Source organism: Gallus gallus, chromosome 2, assembly GCF_016699485.2.
Source record: "Gallus gallus isolate bGalGal1 chromosome 2, bGalGal1.mat.broiler.GRCg7b, whole genome shotgun sequence".
NCBI classification, from domain to species: Eukaryota; Metazoa; Chordata; class Aves; order Galliformes; family Phasianidae; genus Gallus; species Gallus gallus.
Window position 1 is genome coordinate 10,264,424 of NC_052533.1, and position 20,849 is coordinate 10,285,272.

Here is a 20,849-nt window from a genome sequence, read left to right on the forward strand (position 1 = left end):
TTCTAGCTATGCATTACGTGACCTGATCTATAAAATATTTTTCACGATCTACATGAATGACAGTCAAATCTCGAGTGTTTCAAACTTCAGATACTTGGCCTTCTGTGAATGTGAACAGTCATGCTGACAAAATAACAGTAAGGCAGAAGTTATCTGCAATGACGAAAGGGCAATTTTAATTTGTCCCTGAGTTACAGAAGTCAGGAAAATCATCTCTGATATCCAAACGCAGTAAATTCACGTGAATTTACTATCTGCTATCTTCAGTCACACAGTTCTTGGGCAATAGCTTATCTCATCTGCTATTCCATATAATGTCCATAACACTGCCTTGTTACCCTGTGCTTTAATTATAATTGAATACAATAATGAAACTCACTGTGAACTTGTCCTCCCTTTTCTTTCGGTAGCCATATGAGTTTTTCCTAAGGGAAAGAAAACAGTCATCAGAACCTTGCCTTTATGTGAGTAGAAAACAGGAGAAATTAATTCTAATTATTATTTCATCCACCTTTGTTCTAGGGGAAAAAAACAACTTTATTTTAACATGTTTTAGGTAAAGATAAAGCTCATTAAAATAAATATACAGATTTCTATCATGCTATTGTAACAATACAATGGTTTCAAATAACTCCTGAGTTAAAAGCATATCTCAGTGTCAAATGCACAGAACCCCCACTTAATTTTACATTAACAGAAGTCTAACACAGGATCATCTGCAAAAGACTCTTCCAATTCAGTGACTCACAATTAGACAAAAAACATAGCCAACCTTAGGTAATGTTGCACAGAACCACAGTGTATTTAAAAAAACCTGAAGACAGACCTGCTAAATCCTCAAATTAAAATTGTTGGTACAACTTTCAACTCCCCTGCTTTCTGCTCCTGCTCCGCACCCAGCTCCAAACTGCCTAACAGTACGTTTTGCTAGCTGCATGTAATCCTTTTTCCTCCCTTCATAGACATCTATATCTTTGATGCTGTAAACATCTAATATGGGCAAAATTCTAGTCTTTTAACTGCAAGTATTAACAATAAGTCACAGTGAACAAAGAAATGGCCAAACTGCTTCAAAGTCAAACAATATGCTAAAAACTTAGTTAAAACAGGCAATAAAGGGATAGAGGATTAGATGTATGGGTGTAAATGGTTCAACAGGTGATGTCAGTGGTAGGAAAGTATGCAATTACACTTTGCATTTGCTCTATATTTAGGACTTTCTCTGAAATACTTTCCAAGATTTTAGCTTTAAGGACAGCCAGTCTCAGACTAAAATGATAATTAGAACAGTATTAAATACCATTCTCCTTTACTAGAAGGAGCAGCAATTATAGTGTTCTTCAGAAGACAGCTACAAGGCACACCCACCTTCCTCGACCCAAACCAGGAGACGAGTCAACGCTGGTCTGTTCCATCCGTCCAGTTCCTACTTCCCTCTTGGTGTAACTCGTAGTAGCATTCTGCATCCGTGTCCTGTTTTGTCCTGGCTGCCGCGTCTGTGGACTCCTGACGCCATTGATTAAACGATCAGCAGAAAAGTTGAATATTGTAGGACTGTCTAGAAGCCCAGGTCCCCTTTCTGCACTGGGTATTGTATGTCGTATATGGGACTTGCTAGGATTCCTACAAATTCAAAAGTCATTTCAACATACGTACTATGATAGATCTTCTGAGGCCTAACTCTACACACAGAATTCAGAAGAAGTAAAATCGTCAGCCCTCTGTTGTATATTTCAGTTGTAAGAATGACAAATACTCATTTTAACAGGTCTTGTGAACTATTACGTTAACTTTTCCATTGTATTTTCAACTATGGCGTAACTAAAAACTACTTGAAACTGAAAATGCCAAATCAGTAATCCTGCTGGTCACTTGCCATTGTTCAGAACTATTTTATTTGAGTATGTTAAATTGCGGAACAGACAAGTTTCCAGCTTTCAGAAGGCCTATTTTCATCTAGAAACAGCATCCTCACTAACAATAGCAGAACTGTCTGGCTTTTGGCATCACTTAACCTTGCATCAAGTTCACTTCTGCAAGTACTTTCATGTTAGCTGGTGTTTCTAAAATGAGCAGATTAAAACCTCACATGCCAGGTAGTTCAGTAGTATGTGTAGCATTAAAAGATGCTGTACTTGCCTGTTCCTGGGAGGGTACTGTCTGAGTGTAGTCAGTGGAGAAGCAGCAGGCTTGAAGGTCGGAGATGTGAACCCATTGATAAATCCAGTATTTGGAAATGGTGTTACCTTAAAAAAAAAAAAAATTAACACAAGCTCATAATCAAAGTAAACTGAGTGCTTTCTCTTAAACTTTTATTTTATATCCTTTTATGTAGACTATTTCATAGAATGCCTCCAACAGCAATGGAGCGTTTGCCCAGTGCCTCATAACTAAACATTTCATTTGAGAACACTGCCACTACACACATTCCAAGTCTGATCTGCTTGAAGCACTGAAGAACACTGAGCCAAAACTCTCAACTGTAAGTAATGCTCCTATTTCATAGTACACTGTGAAGCACATCTGTTCTCTAATATGCACCTGTAAATATTTCTTATTTATACGCAAAATACTCCTTAATATAAACCTTCTCCATCAGTTACTCATTCTTGTCATCTTCCACATGACACCTATATAAAGCCAAGAGAGCAAGTAGATGTTACATGCACCTGATCATCTTTGCTTTGCATCACTTTACTCCACACGTGATTTACTGTCTTGTTCCCGGAAAAAAAAAAAGCATTACTAAAGATTTGTTGGGAGATGGGTACATGTCAATGTCTGATATTGATGAGATACCTCAATTTGAAGCACGTTCATAGTAATTTTCCCAATCTCATTAGCACACTCTTTCTTTGTTTCAAGTCTAAATGAAACTTACTCAAATATTACTATTAGTAACAGCAATTGCTTGCCATTGTCTCCTCTCCATGTGAACAAAATGGAGAACAGTAAGACTACATTTTCAATTAATGTTTACATCACACTCTGGAATAAACTTCAATAAAGTACCTTCTAAATATAACTAAATGATGACAGAGACTACACCTAAAACAGCTGGCACTCAGTTCCCTACAAATAGATCTTGAAGCTAATTCAACCTTTCTTGCAACAAAATCACTAATCAATGAAAGCAACAACAACAACAACAAAATCAAACACCAAAGCTTCCATCCCAAACTACTGCTTGCCCAACCTAGTACATGTGACAGCAAACAACCTTACACTCCAAAAATAGGCACTCAGGAGTTTAATGAAAGAACAAAGTTTTATCAAAATATTGATTTGAAGTGGTTTCTGCTTTGATATTTACAACTTGAACACCGTAAAATTCACTTGAAGTAAGCAAACAGCTACTGAAAGAGAATGGTAGAAAAGCATTAAATGAAGAAAAGGAAAATAAGTTTAACTCATTGCTTAAAATGACGCAAGCAGTAGACATCCTTTCTTTCTTTACAAGGATGAATACTCTTTTTGGAGAGAAAAATGTCCATTTTCCAACAATACCAGAAGCATTAATTTGCTTTCTGCACAAAAGTCACTCAGTTCCTCAAATGTACACCTATTTTTACAAGTAGTACAACATAGCTTTTTCTTCAAATGCCATTAAGTACTTTATGAAGTAAGAGGTAATTTTCAAATTTGGAAGCCATGTTGCCATACTCTAGTTTCAGAATTAAAACTATTTTCATGAATACAGTGTATTGAATCTCAAATCAGAGATGAGGAAGTACTGTCACAGTATTTACGATGAAGCAGAAGAGGATGGAAGCTTAAGGTATATGTGTACACAAGTCTATATGTAAACTGCAATCCTATCTCATATAAATTATTGCAAGTGTCATGGTTCCTCTTGGTCCCTATTCTCCTCACAAGTAGTTTAATCTCAAATATAGCTCTTTCTATTGGTGTAAAATCACCACAAATGCTCAAGTGAGATCACACTACATCCGTGTACACAATGCAGCCAATACCAAAAAGAAAGGCATCCAACTAATGACAATATGCTGAAACAGCAGAAGACAACACTCTGTCCATTGGTTCTCTATTTTTACTAAGAAAGGTATGAGATCTTCAGTACTGGCAAACCCTTAGTATTTCCCCAGAAGCCAGGACAAGTAAGATTTTTGGGGTACAAAAAGTTCCAGGATGACATAAGGCAAATACACACAGTGTTGTGCTTGAACCTGTGGCCAGTTAATCTACATCTTCTATATCAGTGCCATCTGATTATTCCAATATCTCACAGCAAAACTGTACGGTAGCCAATCTTAGCATTTCTAGGGGAAGAACCACATTCACTTTAGTTGCTGCTTAATAAGGTGGCTGTCTCTTGAAAAAACTGAGTTCACTACACTACTTTGTCTCCTCCACATTCTTTATGCCCCTTACAAAGCCTTCCCCTGCAAGGGCTCTGGCTGCCTTTCTTATATGTGAAGTGTTCAGCACACCAACTTTTTAATTAGTTTGCTGTTCAGTACACAGGAAGTTTGCTCAAGTTTGTTCAAGGACACTTTAATCCTCTGCCAAAAACCTCAAAAAAGCTTCTAATTTTGAGCATTGCTACCCTAGATTCTTTTAGCTGCAAGCAAAGAGGCACTTATGGAAGGGACAAATGGGTTCCAATACAGGACAACCTTAGTCCTCAAGTCATTAACTGAAAATCATATTCATATTAGTTTTCACATGATGACAAAGGAAGATGAGAAACAGTGAAAACAGTTACAATGTAGAAGCAGCACTGCAGGATACAGTGCGTGCCCCCAACAGAATATATAAAGGGATTTACAGCTACCACTCTAGCTCTAATAATCATGCTTTTAAGTAATTTTAATTAAAAAAAATTTACCAATTTTAGAGTAAATTTTTTTGAAATAATAAAAATAGTTTGATCTTTTATTGCAAAAAAAACCAAAAAACAAAAAACAAAAAAAGCACCCCACAAAGTATTTTGACTCAAGAACATGTCAAATGGGGCAATTTAGCAGGTTAAGCTAGATCAAGATGCTATATTATCCCCACTTACATTATTATATTAAATTTATTCAGTACATAGCAGAACTCTGACATTCACACACACATTCTAGTTTCAGCTAAATATGTTTTTTTAAACCATTACTGAAAGAAATTTTTACTTAGCCATTACCAAAAGAAAGCTTTGTGAATCTCTCAAAAGAACTGCCTCAAAAACTAAAAAGTGAAGAAGAGAACCACAGTCCAATTTGAGACCAGATGCTGTTCTCAATTAATCCTGTATGTCATGGGAAGAAGTCTGAAGCTTTTCAAGAAGAATTTGTATCTTAATCTCATTTTGAAGATACTTATGCTTCCCAGACCACACCTCAAAACTTCACAACAAAAATACCAGCTCTGAGCAGAACACAACCGTTTTGTAAGCAACAGACTTACCAATGAAGGATCAAGGTAGCTGTGCGTGGTTGACCAGGTCTGTGGAGCAATTAAACTGTACAATGGAAACTGCTGTTGGGGACTGTATACTGGAGGTAAGTAAAAGGATGTTGTGTAACGCTGCTGTGTGTAGATGTTCATATCCAGAGGTCTATATCCATTCTTTGGCAAAAATGTGTTTATAGCTATTGCCTTTGCTTTTATCCTTGCCTGCAAAGGAGATTAGATTATTTATTACAGCAGCCTTTCAGATTTAATCAGGATGGTTCAAACTAGCAGATCTCAAACTTGACACTTGTCAGTCATTGCTTTCTCCTTCAAGGAAGGCAGGAACAGCTGAATGCTTCCCTGCTGATGCTGGATTGAACATACTGCTGCCAGAAAGGAGGAAAAGGAGAAGTATAATAGCATGCACCGCATTTCAAAACCAATCTCCAGGTCAAACGTTTGCCGAGATTGGACTACCTTAATACATATTAGAAAACATTAAGTGGAACCCCACAAAAAATAGAACATACACACAAAAATAAAATATAGCTCTATTTACCTTAATGGGTTTTCCTTGGAAAGTTTTCACTTCTTCTCTAAGGTATCTGTAAGCCTTCAAAAAGTCATTGCAAAATTTGTCAAATATAATTTAAACAAAGGCAAGTAAGTTTTGACAGGCTAAGCCAAACAATAATTCTTGAAGTGTCTGTTAATGTTAGACTACAGAAAACCCTCATATTTAATCTGCATTTAGTGAGATTTAAGTTATCACTGCAGAAGTGCTTCAGAAGCTTTAAAACAAGTTTTTTAGTCTTACAAATAAAGCGTTTCAATGCGTCATCTAAAATATCAATGCTCTTAGCACATAAAATTATAGCTTTGGCCAGGAAGCCAGGATATGCAAACAAGATAAAACTTAAAGGGTTATATTTAATACTGCTGATAACTGAGTATTAGCTAACGGGAAGCATTAATGTTTAAAGGATTTTTTTTTCTTTTAAGAGTTCATACACATTTGTAATACAGCTTATGACCCAGTTTAATCCTCCCTTCATTTCACCCATTTTCTGTTATATTCTAAAACGCATTAAAAAAAGCATTACCTGCTGTGCATCGGCTTCTGATTCAAATGTGATGAACCAGTTGTCATTATAGGCAAACTCACAGTTGATAAACTTAGGCAAATTATCTCCTTTGAAAAGTGCTTCAACCTCCTAAGGAATGAGGTTTTGACAACAAGAGAGAGAAGCGTGTGAGAAAAATAAAGTAGAAAAAACAACAATATAAAGTATGAAATCCTAGAATTCCTCGTAAGTACTTTTCAGCTTATAAAACAGGAATTGAGGAGAGCTGAAGTTCAAATGTTAACTCTAAGCTCCCCATTAGTGAGGAGAAATAAAAACAAGTCCTGTCTAGGCTATGTCACAAGCAGAAGTTGCTTGCTCCCTTGAGATCAGGGGGGATAAGTTGTTTAGGTGAATGAGAGAGACTTAAATTTGGCATCAAGCGCAGATTCTTCTGGAAAGCTGTTCTATCTTTCCTATCACTACCAGCTAAAACCACTTCTTGGCCCATCTTTTTATGAGGCATCAGTGTCCAACAGGTGAATGAGATTTCCCTCACCTACAAACCCACGGAATCACACAACAACCTGCCCATACTGCACAGGATAGGAGATTGCTGCCCTTTCGGCAGAAATTTGGACATGCACCTTAACTCAAGTGACCACAGATGAGTATACTTGAGAGCAGTACTTAGGTTACCTGAAAAAACAAAGTGCTAATTTCTATATAAAAACCACATCTTAGACTTTTTAAAATTATTTCATATACTATTTATGTTTGTCACTGAATGGAGACAAGAAGCATCAAAAAACAATGAAGCTTGGGAGCTCTTGCAGTTTGTTGCAACATTGCTGCTTAAATAAAGCCTGCCCGTGCTAAGCCAGAACACATATCCCATTAAGTTTGGATGATTAAATCTAAAATTGTCAAGACTGGAAAATCTAAACAGTATATAAAATACTTCCCTAAGACTATTTTGAAAATGAAGACTTCTCAGAACTTTGCTAATGTTATTTTTAAGCATGAGAAGCTACCTAATGCTAATATATCCAACATGATAAACTGGTGACAGCAAGAAAAGCAATCTAAGATATTAAAAGCTAGGCAGTCTTTGAAAGGCTAAATTTTGTTTAGAAATTTAAAAGCAACAGGTGTTTTTAAGCAATGTATATAATGCATCTGACTGCTTCCCTCTGAATCCTTTCAGCATCTTGTTTATGCCTCTGTATATTAAGGCCATTTACCTTACTGTAAATTTTTAATGTAGTAATACACCTTCCAAGAAGCTACCTCACTACCCTTATACTAGTTCCATAAGCTAGCAGGGATCATTAGCAATCTGTTAACACCTTTACCTTCAGCATTATGGAAACATTTGCAAAGCTTTTAAGTACTTTATTCTAATAAGACGTAGCAATGATGTTTTCCATTCTAAGACTTATCCTCCCTCATTTCTGTTTGCTATTTATCCAAGTAGTTAAGAGCTCAGTGTGTACAGAGAAGCCAGAGTCCGAGAAAATAATGCTAATCTCTACTGAACACAGCAACGTCAGTTATTCAGTCCCCTGTGCAGCTACAGATTCTACTGCAGTCTTTCTGTGAGTGACATGTTTCTGTCAAATACTTGCTATCCAAACAGTCACTACTAAGACTTGGAAATGCAGTTAGTAGTTAAAAAACAATATTCTTATTGAAAGCTGGAAAAAAAAAATCTAACTTCCAAATCTTATATGAGAAAGATTCGTTATTGAACAGTTACTCACTTCAATGGGGGTAGATTCAGGAACTTCACGTAAAATCACAATACAGCGATTCTGATTTGGCCTAACTTTCTCTCCCTTCTCATCCACTTGGACTAAAGGCAACGCTAAGAGAGAAAAGAAACATACTTCAGCTGTCAGCAATCATAACAACATGGCATACAGAATGAAGCTGTGGACACAGTTTTATAGTACAAAGTTGTTAGCACTGAATATTTTTGAACATTTAGCATTAAGAAATAGTAAAGATAGCTGATAATTTCAAATATGAAACTGAACAGACATTCCTAGTCTCCAAACCCTGCTCTTTCAGATTAAGAAATCTGAATTCATTAGCTATTCCTTTTAAGTTGCAAATCAAGTCTTGTTCTCTCGATTCCTACTTTAGTGGTAACATCCAGTTGCCATTTCTGAGAAATTAAATTCATGTTATTCTTATTTACATAGATCATTACTCAATACTTCATATACGAAGTAGATCTCACTGTAAGTGTGATGGTCTAAACTTGAAGACACTTACTCTATTTAAAGCCTTACAATCAAATGTTATCCATTCCCTATAATGTGACAAACAACAAAAAGATACTGAAAATCTTGATTAATGAAGTCCTACAGCAATAACTAAAATGCTTTCTAGTATTGAGCTATTTTTACTTACATCTCAGCACTTCAACAATCAAATCCATATCAGTACTGAGTTTCTTGACATGATCGAGGTTTGCTACTGTCATTATTGGCACATACTGATCACTGTCCATCTGTGATATAAGGTACATGTCACTGGCAAGATTTTCTCTGTTGGAAGAAAAAAATGGGGACATCATAGACATAACTTTTTCTGATCTTTAATGAACTTGAGACAAAAGCTCAGTATTGCACAGTAGAAGGCAGACTCTTGCAGTAAGCTGTATTTTCAGTGTTTTCACATGATCCCCAGCCCATTTATTTACCACATTCATTTGTTTTGCCTCACAGAAACCATGAAAATTGCATTCTGTCCCCACTTCACACTTCATTATCAGCAACTTCTTGTTCAGGCAGCACTTTACCCCCACAAGCATGTAACACTAAAGCATTTACTACTTCAAATGACTACTGACTGTAAATGATGATGCAGGAGTACACGGATTAGGAATTGTTCTGTGTATCTAAAATAGGTGTTCAGGATTATTATTATTAAATATAATACAAGCCCCGAGAACAGTTAATTACAAATGAACTGCTTTGATAAGCTTGCAGTCTACACTAGAATGTGTACTATTCAGAACCCATAACTTTTTTTTTTTTAACTGACCCTTACCTTAAAGGAACCTACATGCACGAAAGTGCTAGTTTGTATCAATGCAAATTTTAAAGGTTAGCTTACACAAATCTCATCAAATGGATTAAGTTACTCAGTTTTAACTTGCAAAAGAAACCCAGTAACAGTTGTACAAGCACTTAGAGACCACATGAATTTTAACAACTCCTACTTCAAAGTAGTACGTTTACTAGCTGTTTTAGGCCAAAAAGATTCACACTGGAGCTCTAAGAGGCACATCAATATGATATTCTGGAATATTTGTGCAACTTTCTCTAAATTCTCATCCTTTCCCAACAATTTTAATTGGTTGCTGTGAAATACATTAATAAACATGCCAAATTAGGTATGGGACCTTGTTAGTTATTCACTAGTTTGCTACATTCATACATACCTAGATAAGCAAAATTCCAGTGTTTTTTTCAGTAATTCTCGTAGATCTTCCTGACCTTCTGGCAGCAACTGTTCATTTCCACCTAAAGTTTAATAAATGTTTAAAGTTTTCAAACTTGAAACGGCTTTAGAAGAGCAGCTTCAAACAGGTCAGTAAATGCTGAACTCATTTCACTTACATCTGTCTTTCAGTCTTACGAAACTAACCAGTTTCTAGCTGACTAAACCCAAGAAAACAGCAAGCAAGCAATGCAAAGGCAAATCCTTTCTCAATCCCAGCCTGGCTCTAAATTCCTTAAACACTAATTCACAAAAGTCGGCTTCAAATATGTAGTTGTGAATTATTGACAGATATGATCAACAGAAACACCCAGCACATTTTCCTCTTCCTCACGTCTCATCTCAGTTCAAATAGTAATCCTATATGCCCCTAGCAGACCTTCTGTCCCATGAAATACAAACAGTTTAATCCTTAAACTAGTTTCCAGAAGTTTCTTAAAACATACCATCTGGTATAGACTATAACTGCTAACAACTGTATTGAATCATGGAAGTCAAACAAATTAGATTAAGTTGTTGCTTAAGTTAGAGTTTTAAGAACAAGACCAATCTTTATTTCACCACATTAATATCTGTAAAAGCATTACATGAATTTTACCTCTGTGCCTGACCCCAACACAAAGCACAAAGCTTAGATATGTAGGTATCTTAATGTAAATATACTAAGGACCTGCATTCAAAATAACATTTTAGTAGACACTAATGAGTTGCATCCAAAACTTACAATAGTTTCTGTACAGTGGCTTGTGAGGCCAATTTTGTGGAAAAGTCTGGTTTTCAAACATGTCTAAGCCCAGAGCAAAAAAGAGATGCTTTCTGTTACCTGTCTGAGTGGTTTCATGCATAGACTCATACTCAGAATGATCGAGAGCCAAAGAGTTCATATCTGTCTGGTCTGACACCAAAACAGCTGGCGATGACTCCTGCAGCTCTGTCAGCACCGCATTCTGATGCTTTTTGTCACCATCTCCTTTAGCATCCAGTCCTGCAATGGAGATCACAAAGGTAACACACACTTCCATACATTAAAAAAGCCTTCCTTCTGATCACAGTAGCATCATACGAGTAGCTGAAACCAAATCTGAAGCGCTAAGAGTTGTCTGCATGGTTGCATTCATTTTTTTCAACTACGAAATTGAAAAGGGTCTGCACTGAATTTTAACTCTTGCTTGAGCAACAGCTAAAGATACTATGATTTTTACCTTCTTTACATGAATCTGGAGGCTGGTCAGGTATTTCTTCCCACGTTTTGCTCACGCTACCATCAGTGGCACCACTTGCTTCCAAATGTAACATATGATTTCCCCACACCTTTGCATTAGGATTTAACTCAGAAACCTTGGCTGACTCCTACAAAAGAATTTTTTTTTGGTTACACACTTCATGGATACATAGCACATACCTGTGTGCTTACATGTACATAGTTACAAAGAACAGTATCAGATGTACATCTCAATAACGTAATGCCAAGTTTTTTCACATCTGAGTATATTAACTGAAGTCCTATAGTGATTTTAGGTACAAAATTAACTAAACCGTACAGCACAGAATCCATTTCTCACATTATGAAACACCAGAAAAGATTAGCCAAGCAGCAAACAAGAACTCATTTTTTGCTTCTGACAAACTAACACAGCTTGTACTTGCCTAGTACTTGTACTAGACTTTAGGCAGCTCTCTAATATACATTGACACTGACAATGGTTTTGTTCTGTTTCTGCAAAAGAACATGTAAAAAAAGAAAATAAAAAACCATGCTTGTTCTCCCTTTAGACTCAGTCATGTGCAAGAGTTCTAAGGAAGTACTGGGTAAAAATGAATGCAATAAGATGTACATGACAAGTATTGTAATTTACAGAAATAAGCACAGTATCAACAAAAATTTAGAGTAATTTTTTTCCCCAGATAGGACAAAAGGAATGAGTTAACAGTTTCAGCTCAACCATTTGCATCTACCTTCTTTGACCTGGACTAGAAATAGTTACACTTAATGGTAATGCACCTTGATTCATAATTATTATATATATGGTTATATTTGCACTTCAGAGACTGCTCTCTGCAGTGCCAGCAACTACAGTATTTTCATCAATAGCACAAGACAGTTGTGCCCTGTTTTGCTACCACTCAAGCAAAATGTATGAAGTTACTCCATGTCCATACCTTTGACATGTATTAATATGATTACTGCGTTGAGAAAGAGCATTGCTCATGAAATCAGACACTATTTATACTTACATTTGTTTAGTGAATTAAGGGATGCTTCAAGTATTACCTAGTTCAAGACAAGCACTTCAAATCTCCACGAAGCTTTGATTATTCCAAATACTCACATCCAGGTAAGTTAATATCACAGTGCATGGAAAACATACCCAAAAGGTTTAAAAAAAAAAGAAAAGAAAAAATAGAGATCCAAGGAGAGCTCAACTTAAACACATGTACTGAGTGACAGAGGAAAGGGCTGGTAAAATGTGGAGAACATGTTGGACATTGGTACTTTCATAATAAGGATTCAAAGATGACAGCAAGTGCTACTAGTTTCCATTTTATTAAATGCAAAAAGCTTCCCTAGCAGATAAACTTTGGTGCTAATGCGATTTGCTTCTGGCACTTCAACTGCTGGGCAAGGTCAGAGCAGCTGCTGTAACATGGTTGGTGCAGAGAACAACACTAAGCAGTGGCTTTGTCCAAAGGCAAAGGATGAAGAACAGCAGCTGCCACAGGTCAGGTTTGTTTCTTTCTTAACCCAAGTAGCCAAGATGCAGTCTAGCTCATCCCCCCATGCTTCTCCTGCAGCCATTTGTTTCTACAGCACTTTGAAAAAAGATCTCCAGAAGCGACCAAAAGCTTTCCTAACTGCTATCAAGCAACTTTAAGACTTCAGGAAATCCACAAACATTTTTTCCAATACGAAGGTAAAGAGCACAATTAACTGCCTCCCACACACTGGAGCGTTCACCTCAAGTTCAGCTGGAATTGAGAACTTGCCATTAGGATACCTTACCCAAGGCATTCAAGCTTTCAGGCATGGTAAACAATCAAAAATGAAAAGAAACATCAATATTTGGTAACGTTTTGTACCCTTACACTGTTTAACATTCAGCTTTGCAAAGGAAAGAAATGAGTGATCAGCTCATCAAAACAAACATATGAAATGGTTAACTATTGTATGAAAACATAGTTTGACTTAGTTTATTTCAATTTAAGCTCCAGCCTAAAGATTTAAGATCAAATCACTTGTGCAGGATACTTACAAATTCATCTTTATCTTGCCAGTCCCAAATACCAACATTCTCTAGAGCTAGCAGTTGATAAGGGTATCTTCCCACTGCATACGAAGCACCTGTTAGATCCTCAGGTTCGTTCTGGAAGCTTTCACCATCTACATATTGTCTGTCATTCTTTATAGTTCTGTTAAGAATTGTATTATTCCATAAAAAGCCCATCAGGTATTCACCATTATCAGTAGTGATAGTGTCAGGGAACAGCCGATTTGTCAGATCAGCACTGCCACTTGGGAGACTTACAAAATGTGACTGCATTTCAACTTGGGGATTTTGTCTGTCCAGTTTATAGGAATATTCTTGGTTACTTGGTAAGTTTTCCATTGGATCTAATACACACTTCTCACTTTTCATTCCCTGAAATCCTTTGGCAGCAGCACAAGTACTGTGTATTTCATATGAAGGAGTAGCAGCATATTTGTCTACCTGCTCTGGGTCAACAAAAACTCCAAGCTCTTTGTTTGAGAAAACCTTGTGATCTGACTGCATGTGTTCACAACTTGCGTTCAAGTCTTTCACTGGAGTGTTTAATATGTAACTGGCGTCTTTTAGTTCAGTAGTCTCGGCTTCCAGCTTTAAATTCCCAGTGGTAAAAGCTTCTACAGCACCAGATGACAAGCTAGAAACAGTGAGATTTTCCTCCTTGGAGTGGATACTGACAGAATGTTCTACTTCATTCTGAAGACTACATTCATTTATGTCAAATACACTTTTTTCAGGAGTTTCTGGTTGTATTTCGGTAAATGGACAAAAAGAAACTTGAGCATTCCCAAATTCTGGTTCTGGACTGACACGGTTAGATGTCTGATCCTCTGCCACTGGTTTATCACGCACATGAGAATATGAATTCTGACACAGTGAAGGTAAAAAATTACAGTCGTTATGAAAAAGATTATTAGTATCTTCAAGAGTTTTAGAGTCATTTATCAGTTTCCCACTCCCGCACACATAGTTGTCCAACATTACAGGTAGAGTGTTCTCACAATAAGTACTTCTATCATGAGTCAAGTCTTCATTGAAATTTAAGCTGTTGCTGTCGTGATCAGCAACGTTAGCATCAGAACTGTGTTCTGTATTTTCTGCCTTGTTGTTAATTGTTTCATTTGAGTGAACTTCAGAGTTTGTCTGTTTCACAGACTCTACTATATCCCCAGCTATTGTGGCTAGGTCAGTCCCTGCATTCCATTGACTTTCCATTGCATAGAAGGAACATACATCCTGCTGTTTATCTTGTCTACAGTTCAAGCCCATTTTGTTCACATCCTCATGTTCCACAGACACAGAAGAGACACTGCTTTCCTTATCTGAATTTGAAAAGCTGTATACTTTACCTTTATTCCCTGTTGATTGTCGTGAAGTCTGAAATTCTACACTGTTTTTCTGTAGGACTGTTTCATCTGTTCTTGTGTTATGTAGATCATGAGATGACAAAGTACCACCACTTACCCACAACTGAGTTCTGCTAAAGCTACCAGCTGCTTCAAGCATGTTGTCTTTTAGCTTGGTGCTTCTCACAGAGACATCTTCCTCTACACTCTGTAGGGACACCACTTCAGCTGGCACCTTGTTTTCAGTACAACCCTTAATTTGAGTTTGAAAATCAGAACTTTCTTCCAAGCTTTCATGCATTTCAGTCATATTCAAAGTTTCAAGGTTATGCAGAACTGTACCTGTGCATTTCTCTTCATCTTTCAAGAATTCTTCCAAAACACTGTCATGTTCACTAGAGCCAGGTGCAAGATTTTGGCTGTTGTAACACATGCTTTGAACTGCTCTCTTTTCCACATATGGGTTTTCTTCACCTCCTGGCTTTAGGATGAAGCATTCTTCAGCACATTTTTGTGCACGTTGACTCATCAAAAAAGAATCACTGTCTGTTTCACACAACCCTAATAATTTAAAGTTACCCTTCATATTCTGTTCACTGTTTACTTGCTTACTGTTTACTTCCTTTACAACACCTGAGGGATACAAGCTTAAACCATTCAGTAGAAAATCAGAATCATTATCTCCCTCAATTTCTCCTGAATTGCACACTTCAGTTTTTAAGGATACACTAGAAATGCAGCCACAAACACGTTTCTTGTTTTCTGAATTAGGGCTGTATTGGTCCTTTCCAGCAGAATCCACGGTTTTTACAGAATCACAAGTTCTACAAAAGGACTTTTCCCAACTGACACCATTACATGTGTTACATTCCTCCTCCTGTTGATTCTCAGGGACAACTTCATTGCACACTTTAGCTCTTAAACCATTTGTTACTACACTGTCCGTGTTTAACCTATGCATCTGACATTTGTCACTCAGTGAGCCACTGTAAGACGACTGGATGACCATGCTACAATATTCCTCTGTTTCCTTATTCTGCACATTTGATCTATCCTCATCTTTACACACAGAGGGTTCTTTCTGTGAACCAAGCTTAGCTTCCACTTGTGCTGATTGCTGCACTGGAAATTCCTTCCCAGTGTCTAGAGGCCGTGCCATGCTGTGCATTCCTTCATCAGTAACAGCTGAGTTATCTACGTCTGCTGCAATCTTTTCATGCATGGTCGCTGGCCCCTCTTCATCCCCTCTCAGATCTTCAGCATCTACAACACAAATACTGTAGAACTCCCTCTCTTTTGTATGCTGCTTGTTGTCTACATCAAGATAAGAAAAGGTTGGAGACATCTGCCTAAGTGAACCTGAAGCTTTCTGTAGGCTGTCACTCCTGTTGTCTTCAACATTAACTGTCATTTTGTTCTGTATTGAACGGTTGCATGCATAATCATCCAGGAAATTTCTATTTAAGGAAATTTCATCCTGCAAGCCTCTGTCTATGATAGCTGGTATACGTGAAGTAGAAATGCAATCAAATGAGCAATGCTCTTCTGCAGCTACATTTTCATTATTACTGTTACTACTATTTTCTGCATTGCTCATGTGCTGACTACTCTTAGATTTCTCAGACGCATCTTTTTTAATCACCTCATCTTTCTTTTGTTCACTTTTCTGTAGGTTTCCATATGTACCCGAGACCTTCGGAAGGTGACTAAAGGAATTAAAAAAGCTAGAAGGTCTGCCATACGCTCTCCTAGAGCTCTCACGGGAACTATTATCCATACTTTCATACGACTTATATTTTGCTTTCCTATCCCAGGGCCCAGGTTTAGAATTTGACACTGTGCAGTCATCGGTACGAACACATTCAGTGCCGGCTACCACAGCCTCCCCATTAACTGTCCTTCCCACTGCATGCAGATTCTTCCTTTCTACAGCTTCTAAAATTGAAGATAAAGTTTTACTTATCCTTGAGTCTGGGGCTTCCTCTTCCACACGTTTTTCTAACAAGCCAGTTTTCTCCTCATTCGTGCTGTTACTCAACTCCTTACTGAAGCAGCAGCCCATGTTTAATCAGTGTCAAAGGAGCCTTCTCATTGCGAATCACCTTCCCCTATACACTAAGCTAACTTTCTACTGCTACTGAGGAGACAAGCCAACACCCAGCTGCCAAAAATAGCATACTTGAAAACCATGCAGGGGTTCATATGTCAGTGCCACTCAAAGTCCAAATCCCAGTTGCTGAGCAATGTTTTCGTATTTCATCATATGCACTGTAACATGCAAGCCAAATAATTGTCCTAATGAGATTACAGTCTGTTTACAAATATTACCAAGTCTTACAAACTTCCACTGTTTAATTTGCTGAAGTTTCCTTCATCCAAATTACCAAAATATTTAAATGGTATCTTCCACAGTGTCTGTGTGCCAAAAAACTGCTTGCCTTCCAGTTTAACATGACTCCCACTTTATGTACAAGGAAAAATGCAGTTTGGCTTCATGTGTTTAAACTTGATTTAAAGGCTAAACGAGTAGAAGCTATTACATCAAAGAAGTTCTGTACCATTTCCTCCTTCTCTCTCCCTCTTTGCAGCTGAATCTACACTGAGATTACTTCTTTAGGAAAAACAGGCTAAAGATAGATAAGACCTCATGTACTCCATTGAGCAGCCATTGTATGTTATCAGAAGCTAATTTTGTTCCAAGGCTTTTTTTTTTTATTGTTATCTGCATGGAAAGAAAAAGAATGCACACTCTGAATTCTGGCCATGGAAGTGCACCTCACAATCACCTATGCATCTTGTGAAACTGTGGCAGAATTAATTATACTTAATGTGCCCCCAAAATTGTGTATAATTTTACCCCCCAAAAGCTCTGAAGAATTTAAAAGCTACTTTGACTAAATCATAAGCGCCAGAAGTCAGTCAACAGTGTAAGTACTGTTTATTGTATGCAAACTGAGTTCCTTCTAGAAGGCAGAAAAGAACATCTTTATACATTTTTAAGTATTTGAGCCTTCTGCTACTCTAAGTTCCTTCATAAGTTAAAAAAATATATATATTCTCCTTCAAAAATAAATAGCCATAAAAATATCTAAAACTGCCCAAACTTCTCCGCTCTGAACAGAGTGGTTCTTATGTTTGCCTTTACGTAACTGCACGTCATTTAGACATCCTCTCAAATGCAATGCTGCTATCTCCCATCTGGATCCCCTCCATCAGAGGGACATAGCACTGCTACCACAGCACCACCCCACTCCAGTGTTCGAAAGGTGCCAAAAGCAGGACAAGACAGGCCTTCGAGTACCTTATTTCAAATGGTTCAGTGTACTGCTGAAGTAACAAGTGACATTTTCCAACTGGTTATGCACCTTATAGCAAGCTTAATCAAGATCTACTTGAATTAGAGGTATAAAGTTAGCCTGGTAGCTTTTCTTCATTGTATTCATAGTGGTATACAAGGGTACTACGCTAATGAAAGCAGCTGTCTTTCAGATAACTGGAACTAGATCTATTTTAACTTATGCTGCAAACTACACTTGCAGGGTAAGTGCTGCTTAACACACCTACATCCATGCTCTAATTTTCCACTATCTTTTTTGTTTTTCCTTTTTTGCTGTAACTTATTTCACAGCTGCTTTCATGCCAAGAGAGGTAGTCCACATAATAAGGCTTAAGACACGATAGAGTCTTATCTAACGGATCCCTGTGGTCATCACCACAGACACACCATGTGCTCTCTTTCAAAAATTCCAGGAATTTTATTTTTTAAACCAGAGATGCCCATGGTCACTTTTTTCCCTACAATCTTTCACTTTCTTTACTCCAATAGAAAAAACTTACAACTGTAAACACAGTAGTGAATGTAGTTGATGCTTAACAGTAATTAAGCATTAGCTCTTCTTTAGTCATTCATGTCTCCATAAAACAAAGTTCACATGTTTAACGAAACACAAAAGGAAGAAACAGTTTCACACATTTAGCAACATGAACCAAACTAAAGCAGAGGTCAATCATCCCATGAACCTGACAGGTAATGCTCAACACACAACAGCCTCCCCAAACAGCGGTAAGAATCCATAACCATTCACCTCTTTTCCTAACACAGCATGAAATGCTTCCGTTCCCTTCTCTGAACCTTTCAGAAAATATTCAAATATTACTGTAAGTATGTAGGATGCTCCGAAAGTAATGCCTCCCATTTATTCCCATGGAAATTGCAACAAATATAGAGAGCACAATTACACTGTTTAACAGAGCAAATTCTCAGCTACAAAGCCCTATTTTTCAACCCAGTCACCACTATCAGATATTCATTTTCACCAGCAACCAACGAGAGCCTGCAGGCCACACTCATGAAAACCTGCACCAGTGGAGGTGACCCTCTGCTACTGTCACCACCGCTGAAACACACCACCCATCACCTCACTGTGCTCACATCCACTCTGTGGTCTTCATAAACATCCAGCAAACATCAATGAATGTCAATGGGTGCAATTCTTCCCACATGGAGGAATTCAGTTCCCAACCTTTGCCTCACATGCACTTCCATGTCAGACACCATTCTGTCAGACTGCCCCTCTACTGCCCCCTGTCACAGGGCAGCAACATGTAATGGGATATTGGTGGGAAGGTTCAACCTCTACTGCCATTGCACCAATATCTGCCTCTGACATCGTGGGCCAACAAAGTAAAACAGGTGGCATTACTTTCAGAGCAGCCCTCTCAGTTTCTTAACTTACTTGTATGCGTAACACAAAAAATGTATAAAGCTACAACACAGCTGCCCATGTAGCTTTTTCTCTCCAGAGGTTCTGCTCACAGAACAAATGAATCAAAGAAAATGATGCTTCAGACTCTAAAGCACTTACTGTACATTTAAATGCCATATACAGCAGACTGATCCATAGAACCATACTGGTTAACTTGCAAGAAAGAACTCCTATTCACCACTAATCCTCTGGCCGTTACAAAGATTACAGAATTGGCTAGGAAATAAATGCATTCCCTCCTCAGCAAGTCTGCTTTGGAACTGCAGAGTAACAAAAGAGGAGAACTACCCTGCCCCCAGGTTATCTAATGTGTGAAGCCTCAGAAGTGCCTACAGATAGATTGTTCTTAAGGATAGGAAGTCTGATGCATCATTGCTGCCATCTGCTGCATTTTTTTTAATTCTCCCCTGGGACAAAGTTATTCAACATGCTTGTATCCAGCCTGGCTCAGACTCAGAGCTATGTCAAGCCACTTCTCTCTTAAGCATTCCCTGGAACAAAGTACAGGGGAAGGGGGAGGGATTGTTTGTAAGAGGATTTTTTCAAAGAAATGACATGAGCAAACAATTCAACTCTTTTTAATGCCAGCATTAAGTCACATCAGTACTCGCAAATTCTATAACTATTCAGACAACTTTTTGTCAAGTGAAGAATTAACACAATATTCCTCTCTGTGATACAGTACAAAGTTTTTGGAGAAGAACTCAGCTCTTAGTTCTGGGCAAAGGCCACTTATCCTGCGCCTTAGCAAGCAGTTCTACTATCAACCAATGGTGAGAAAATGTGAGCAGCAGTTCAGGCAAACAGAGGGTTCTTCTAGTTTTCCCATACTCTTCTCCTTATGTGCAAAGGCACGTTCTGTGCTTGTTCCTTCAGTTTTATCTAAGAGTCCTAGAGATTATTTCTATTTTTAAAGCACCCATAGTGCATATTCATCAAGTCTCATTTCTCAATAATGTTTATTGAGGGATCACCACAAAAAAAAAGCACAAGAAATCTAAGCAGAACTTGCCCACAGTACTCTTACACTACATCACCTGAGGTTGTTTGCTCAACTTTGAAGGCTCAGTAAGTCTTAAAAGCCTTCTGGCTAGGCCAAACACCTCCACCTGACTTGAAAAGCACTTCTGAAACTAAAAGAATTGGTGCTCTACCACTTCAGAGCTGGATTCAGCTGGGAAGAAGGGTGGAAACAGAACTGCTCTGAAGCAGCACTTTCACAACTTGAACAATTTGTTATTTTTAGTCCTATATCTGACATGTACCTATGCAGAAAGCCAGAAGTCAATGTGCTTGTTAATAATAGTCTATCTTCAGACTACATTCACGTCTACATATTTCTACAAACCTTGTCATGGAACAAGGGTTGAAATCTATATATGCAGATTTAGGGAATTTAGTTTTAAAATACAGTTTAACTGCGATGTTATAATACCACAGGTTTAAACAGCCATTACAACCTTTTAACATTTTACTAAAAAAATGATAAAGCCCTTAAAC

At 37.7% G+C, this 20,849-nt stretch overlaps 1 protein-coding gene across 13 annotated transcripts in view; it reads right to left on the reverse strand.

The window, feature by feature from the left end:
- Positions 1-20,849, reverse strand: part of LARP4B (La ribonucleoprotein domain family member 4B) — a 53,646-nt gene that overhangs the window by 11,193 nt on the left and 21,604 nt on the right. For 7 of the 13 annotated variants that reach the window (XM_015282137.4, XM_046936610.1, XM_046936601.1 and 4 more), the window contains 11 exons: positions 11,177-11,324; positions 10,798-10,959; positions 9,916-9,997; positions 8,880-9,016; positions 8,225-8,328; positions 6,501-6,611; positions 5,957-6,010; positions 5,410-5,619; positions 2,140-2,246; positions 1,369-1,623; positions 380-425 (listed from right to left, as the gene is read on the reverse strand). In XM_015282137.4, the coding sequence (XP_015137623.1) occupies positions 380-425; positions 1,369-1,623; positions 2,140-2,246; positions 5,410-5,619; positions 5,957-6,010; positions 6,501-6,611; positions 8,225-8,328; positions 8,880-9,016; positions 9,916-9,997; positions 10,798-10,959; positions 11,177-11,324 (1,416 nt within the window). Of the gene's footprint in view, positions 1-379; positions 426-1,368; positions 1,624-2,139; positions 2,247-5,409; positions 5,620-5,956; positions 6,011-6,500; positions 6,612-8,224; positions 8,329-8,879; positions 9,017-9,915; positions 9,998-10,797; positions 10,960-11,176; positions 11,325-13,225; positions 16,701-20,849 lie in introns of those variants that run through there. The other 6 variants (XM_025148321.3, XM_015282134.4, XM_015282133.4 and 3 more) reach the window with 4 other exon arrangements.